General features: G+C 43.4%; 1 protein-coding gene across 2 annotated transcripts; it reads right to left on the bottom strand.

The window, feature by feature from the left end:
• Window positions 1–1404: 1404 nt before the first annotated feature.
• Window positions 1405–5851, bottom strand: LOC125528592 (GATA transcription factor 18-like). 2 transcript variants are annotated; one of them, XM_048693036.1, is made up of 8 exons: window positions 5445–5851; window positions 4652–4738; window positions 4433–4569; window positions 3088–3210; window positions 2888–2993; window positions 2015–2074; window positions 1829–1923; window positions 1405–1750 (listed from the first exon to the last, which is right to left on the bottom strand). In XM_048693036.1, the coding sequence occupies exons 1-8, from the start codon at window positions 5682–5684 to the stop codon at window positions 1678–1680; spliced, it is 921 nt and encodes a 306-aa protein (XP_048548993.1). In that variant the 5' UTR covers window positions 5685–5851; the 3' UTR covers window positions 1405–1677. The 2 variants fall into 2 exon arrangements, with proteins under 2 accessions (XP_048548993.1, XP_048548995.1); XM_048693038.1 differs by having other exon boundaries at window positions 3091–3210; window positions 5445–5848.
• Between the last annotated feature and the right edge of the window lie 675 nt (window positions 5852–6526).

The raw sequence follows: 6526 nt of genomic DNA, 5'->3' as shown, positions 1-6526 counted from the left end.
GGATGCGGCGAGTAGGTGGAGGGAGGCTGCTTCTGCATCCCGTGGCGCGTGAGCCGAGAGAGAGAGACAGATGGACGCGTCCGCCCGCGAGTGGGCTGTCTGTCGTCGCTAGGCCGAGACCCGGTCTGAGAAGGAAATTGCATAGTCTCTCTCAAAAAAATTGAATAATAATTTTCCTTTAAATAACGTCAGATTTTTAGGCACGGCAAATCACTTATTATGAAAAATTATATTATCATGAGTATGGCAATTTCTTTAACAATTGTGACGAATCCTTTCCGTGTTCATTTTTTTTGCCAGCAATTGTCATGCTCGCTAAAAGAATGTCATCCTCGTGACAACATAATTTGTCATAAAAAATATTCAATTTTCCATGTCTAAAAGTCTGACATCAGTTTTTTTTACATAGTACAACACACACAGGCGCAGGCATCATCGCCATGTACGCGTGCACACAAATCTTAGACTACCCACAGTGAGAGTAATATAGGTAGTAACATCACACATATCTAAATAAAATAGATGATGTGGCAAGCAATAAATGAAGAAAAAGAGGCATGTGGTAACATAGCTAGTTACTACTAGTATGAGTAACATCACACATATCAAGGCAAGATGAGTCTATAGCATAATAAATGAAGTGTTGCATGTTACCACACATATGTTACTCCCCACTATAGAGGTAGTAACTTAGATTAGTAACATGGGCATGTTACTACTCTATGTTACTACCCATTGTGGCTAGTCTTACCCCTATGAGCACCTTTGGAAGACCGAGCCGCCATGCCTTAAGTTTGACCAAAAGAAATTGAATAATCACAACAATTTAATGCCACGTCTTGTGATTTTCCCATTTTATAATGTAGTGTGTGTGGATTATTTTCTAAAACCACGATTCATCAACTTTGATCAAGTTTACAAAAAAAAATGTACATCTATGATATATACAAAATAAATACCATTATATACATCAGAAGATATACTTGCATATTGTATTTATGTATTTATTTGTTATTATTATTGTTGGGATATTTTTCTCAATAAGCCTTATCAATCTCTACATGGTTTGACTTTTGAAATGACACATAAACACTACAATTATGGAGGTGGACGGAGCAGTACTCGTTTTCATACTGATTTCTCATCATGTATCCAGATGGCATATATACATATGCAAATACAGGGAACAAATACACCTGACGACACGATTCACCGTATCGCAAAGGGCAGACAAATGATAGGCTGATGTGCTAGGGCAGTTGTTAGTCAGACAAGAGTACACACAACTGCATAAGTCTATTTTGGGAGGGGCACAAAGGAGGCAAAAAAAGAAAAAGGCTCAGCGAACAAGCGAACAGACTAACTTCCCTTCAGAATCAGAAAAAGCAACCCGGGAGTCCCACGAAAGACGAAGATCGTAAAACGATCAATGTGATTATGCAAATGCGCTGCTCGCAAAGGGCAGCCGAATGTAACACCTCGAATGCCAACATCGTGTCGATTCGATCAGACGCTCTTATGTTAATTACGTACATATCTGGCGCTGGCAATCAGTATTTTGATGTACACTTGATGACAATCAGTATTCCTGATTAGCGAATCCTGTGTTTCGTGAATTTTGGCTACACAAGATGAATTCGGGGTCTTTTGGGTTCGATGATCAAATGCTGATGTAAATTATTCTGACTGCGCTTTCGGCGCTCCTTCCATCGCAGCAGCAGTTGCGTTTGCAGTCACACTGTTATCCATGCTGCAAAAGACGAGAGAGAGAGTCAGAGTTAATCGATTGCCTGAATCACTTGAAAAGGAAGCAACGGGGCGTGCTCACGCTTCGCCGTTGCTTGGAGCGACGTCGTAGTTGTTTGGAGCTGGCAGTGCTTTGACATCGGTTCCGGTCTGACACTGGGCGACAGCAGCGTTGCACTAAGAGGGGCATGGAAGATTCAGGGTTCGGTATGCATAAAAAGCAGCGATCACCCAATGGATGATCAATAGTGATGATGAAGAAACGAACCTGCTCAATTGCAAGCATAGGAGCTTCAACTTTTGCCTTGGAGCAACTTCTCAGGGTGCCCTGCATAAAATCCAATATACAGAAATAAATAGCTGCAAGTCCAAAATGGCAGAACCAACAAGCGCAAGTATGATGAAGTCAGAAAAAGATAATTAAATCTTGAAACTGAAGACAGGTCATTGCACGGAGAATCACCACCACCTATTTCTATGATTCTTTCCGCTCTTAAGTAGAGACAATAGCAGCACATGAGTAACTTGTCTAACACTGCTAAAACGATGAAAAAGATAGGGTCCATTTCTTTTCATATGTAACAGTTTATTTCCTTTCTGCAAGCTTATTTATGGTTCTGACGTCTCGCAGCCATAGAAACCTCGGAGCTTTTCTACTGAAGCAAGTGTATCGGCATATCACATACCTCCATGACTACAGGAAGTAACAAGGGAGAAACTGAAAACTAAATATGTGACAACTTCAACAGGCAGCATAGTTGAATTAACCATGTCTTCATGACTCGGTTGAAATATTCAATGGATCCTTATCCACCAAGTTGCTAACAAGCATGCACCATTGCTGCAAGTCCACAACACTGGGACAAGATGACAGAACAAAGTCGCATTAACATGTGCCCTGTGACACCATCACAGCAAGCATGGTGTTAAGATGACGTTGTTAAGACATGGTTATTTCAATTTGCAACCACACAATGCAACTCCACCTCCATTGAAATATTACTGTGTTTGCTAAAGCATGAAAGGCATAGAAAGGGGTTGTTTAGGACATTAAGAAAGAAGAAAAAAAACATGCATCATACTGTATCTATCAGAAAGGAAGAAAAAATAACAGTCTAGCATGTTAAGGATGAGATTGTACCTTGTTGGCCCACATCAGTCCACAAGCATTGCACAAAGTCCTTGGACCAGCTGGACCACGACGCATTGCCGGTGTCATCTTTTCACTAGTGCCACAATTCTGACACCTGTAACAAGTATGATACGGGGAAAAGGGGTCATCCCTTTCCCGTTCAATAACATAACGACAGAAAAAGTGGATCAAGTGATCAAAGATAAGACAACTTTGATTCTCGAGACAGGAAATCTTGGCCTGAGCCCTGGGAGACAGGATCACAGCCTGGAGAAGGGGACTCCCCCTCCAAATTCGCTCTTCCAACAAATTGCCCCTTCCGACGCTGCATCCTGAGAGATTAGTTAGAAATATGAGCATCAAATTCTTAAGACATGCGATGTTCCTTACAACTAATTGCTACTTGAAGTTGGAACCATGGCTTGACGTCTGATGTATAGGATCTATCTTCCCCTTTTGTACCTCATAGGAACCACTATATTCCCCAACCTAGCCTCTAGCCAGCCATGCCTTGCTTGCAGCATCTACCCTGATGATCACAGACCTCTATATTCCTCAACAAACATGCAGTATGCTATCAGACAGTGGCATATGGCAACCATCATGCCAACCAAGGTCTCAGCTTTTCTTCCTTGTGAATATTTGTTGGATCAAATTTTGACCAAGCAAATACAAGATAGAACAAATTGTGTGGTTCCCTTGGTTGAAGATTTAGGACAAACTAAGATGGATAAGACAACATGTTCAAATGAACTAAAGCCTAAGGAAACATTGTGGGCCACAATATCTCCTCCAATTACAAATATAATGCTTCGAAACTACAGCATTTTTCATACTTAACTGTCAAAATGGATGTAAACTTTAACATATCTGTGTACATCATTTACAGTGTCTTGTTTTTTTCAAGAATGGTAAGGTGGATACTTGTGAATATATATCCACACAAAGGAGCACAAAATAACTGTAAAAAAATAAAGGCCCGGAGAACAGATGACAGCTTACTAGACTCCTTCAGCAAGCAAAAGAAAGATAACACAAAACCCTGCTTCCTACCTTTTCTGAAGGAAAATTTTTACTCTGGAAACTAATTTTGTATGCGATCTTTTTTAAACTCGGGTATCCAGCATTTTTTTAATATATTCCCTTTGTCAAGGTATCAAAAAATCCGTCTGTGCTTTCCAAGGAAAGGAGGGTTATGTCAAAATTTAGAAGACCGAATACATACAGTACATAAGGACCTATTACAGAACTGGTCATCTTAGAATCACTTCTTGCAAGGTCACCTGGTTTCGAAGCATGAATGGCATGGGTCTGATTAAGCAGTAGGCACAACAATGATATGGGTCTGATTAAGCAGTAGGCACAACAATGATATGGGTCTGACTAATGCAGTAACTAATGAATTAGTTCCTCGATAGATATAATGATAAGGATTATGACTGATCCAAAATAAACTAAATACCGATGCCATGGTGCATGGTTCATTCACAGCTTTACTGATAATACTTGGTGGTACAATAGACAACTGACAAATCTGGCAGGCTAGGTACAAACCTGTGTGCCACTTCTTTGCGTACAGCATAGCGTATTTGCTTATCAAAATTTCTCCCCTTGCGTTTTTCGCGGAACCTGATGAGTGAAGCAACCCTTTTTGCAGGAATGTCTGTCCTCTGAAGTAAATCCTCATAGCCCTGCAGAAGAATGCTAACATTACATCATAAAGGGGGAAATATTATTGATTAGCATATATGCAGCCGAGTAATTTCCACATACCCTATTTTCACGTTGACTGGGTAAAACCATGGCAGATAGACCGGGTGGAATTTCACCAGTTCCTAACAGTAACAGGACAGCTTGAACCTGGAAAAAGGACTTCAACTTAGATAAAACAGAACGGCACCAAGGAGTACCAAATCGAAATCTGAATATGACAACAGATTTTTCTATATGCCTGGATATAGGTAATATCAAGTATGGCCATAGCAACTAATAATTACAAATCCCTCTTAAAAACAACAAAAAAGTAGTCATTACAAGCCATCACATACTTGGTTTACGGCAAGAAACCCTATGAGTTGATAGCAAACTGCCAAAAGTGGCAAGGACTAATGCTTCTGCCAGTGGTACAGTACGGAAGTAACCCATTATTGTGAGCTACTGAGGTTATGTACTGTTCAATTCATAAAAACTAGCCTAGTTTCCTATAGGCATCATTGGAGTTCATAATTCTGTGGCTATTCAAATCCCACGTGACCAAGGAAAACATTTTCAAGTTCTAACCAAAACAAATAGCATCATACTACCAATCTGAGCCATTTGTTTCGGCCGATGTAACTGAACTCGTCACCGTAAGCAAGCGGTGAGATATGCACAGAACAGCTGCACTAACCCTGATCAATTATACAGTAACACGCCTTGCTAGAATGATTAAACCGAAAATCTCAACATCAAATTAAGTATTCAATTCCCGCGCATGAGTGTCAAACGCATCAATTTGCTAGCTCGGTCGCGTGAGATTTTCGCTTCCATGTAACATGAATGAACACAGAGCGAGGGGGGAGGAGACCTTGTCAGGGGTGACGGACTCGAAGACGTAGACCTCGCCCTGGAACAGCAGCGTCAGCTGGTTCGGGTTCCCCGGAAAGGACGAGACCGGTTCTGGGGCCGCCGGCGACGGCGGCTCCTCGGCAGGTGGCAGCTCCTCCTCCTCCTCCTCCTCTTCCACCTCATCGTGCTCTTCCTCCTCCTCCTCCGCGTCGTCCTCGCTGCCGTCCTCGTCGCCGGCTGCCGCGGCGCCGCAGCGCATCTCTGCGCCGCGTGGGCGGAGGCCGGGTCGGACATGGCCGGCGGTGGCGGGGCTCACGCAACCCTAGATGGGGAAATGGAAGGTGGTGATGCGGCGCGGGCAGCTTGTTAGTGCAACCGGGCTCTGGTTCGTGAAACGTGTGGTGATGCGATGGAATAGGCGTGTGGGATCACTCTCTTTTTCCACGTTTCATTTTGCTTGGGATTGCTTTTGTGTACAAAATGATAACACAAAAAAAAAACATTTATTATTGCTCCTTCATTTTGCTTGGTTGCTTTATGTACAAAATGTTATGGCGTTGTATAAAGTCAAACTTTCATAGAGTTTATAGAGAAAAATATTAACATATACAATACAAAATCAATACTCCCTCCGTCCAAAAAAGCATGTCACCGTGATAATTTTGCAAAAAAAACCTCAGTCAATTCCCGACAAACGACGCACTCCTCCCCGCTCGTCTCCCCTACCGGAGCCCCCCCCCCTCTTGAATCTCCCCGCAGCTTTCGCGTGCGTCGCCAGAGATTCCCCGGGCCTCGTCGGAGATCCGACCTCTTCCAACAGAAGTCGCAGACCACCGTCGCAGCTGCCATGCTCCACCACCGCCACAGCTCCCCTGCTCCTCGACGCTGCAACTGCCTCCTCCGTTGCTCCGTCCTGCTCGCGCAGCTCCCGCTAGCCTGCCTCCCCTAGCTTCCCCCCTCTCTAGTGACCACCGTGCTCTGCTCCGGCTGATATATGGTGGTTGCGAGGCGGGACGCGCCGGATCTAGGCCACCACCGGCAGGAGACGTAGCCAACGAGCCCCACGTCAGCAAGCTCCCCCTTGCATGCTCGATGAGGAAT

Source organism: Triticum urartu, unplaced genomic scaffold, assembly GCF_003073215.2.
Source record: "Triticum urartu cultivar G1812 unplaced genomic scaffold, Tu2.1 TuUngrouped_contig_4975, whole genome shotgun sequence".
In the NCBI taxonomy this organism is placed as follows: Eukaryota; Viridiplantae; Streptophyta; class Magnoliopsida; order Poales; family Poaceae; genus Triticum; species Triticum urartu.
Note: the sequence above shows the minus strand (reverse complement) of the source record. Positions and strands in the feature narration are given on the sequence as shown.

Excerpts from the sequence above, each read along its gene's own strand:
- LOC125528592 (XM_048693036.1), bottom strand. The coding sequence starts at position 5,684 with ATGCGCTGCGGCGCCGCGGCAGCCGGCGACGAGGACGGCAGCGAGGAC. Across the intron at positions 4,739-5,444 it reads AGTCCGTCACCCCTGACAAG|GTTCAAGCTGTCCTGTTACT; the intron begins GTCTCCTCCCCC and ends TCCTTTTTCCAG. Across the intron at positions 1,924-2,014 it reads CTATGCTTGCAATTGAGCAG|TGCAACGCTGCTGTCGCCCA; the intron begins GTTCGTTTCTTC and ends TGCCCCTCTTAG.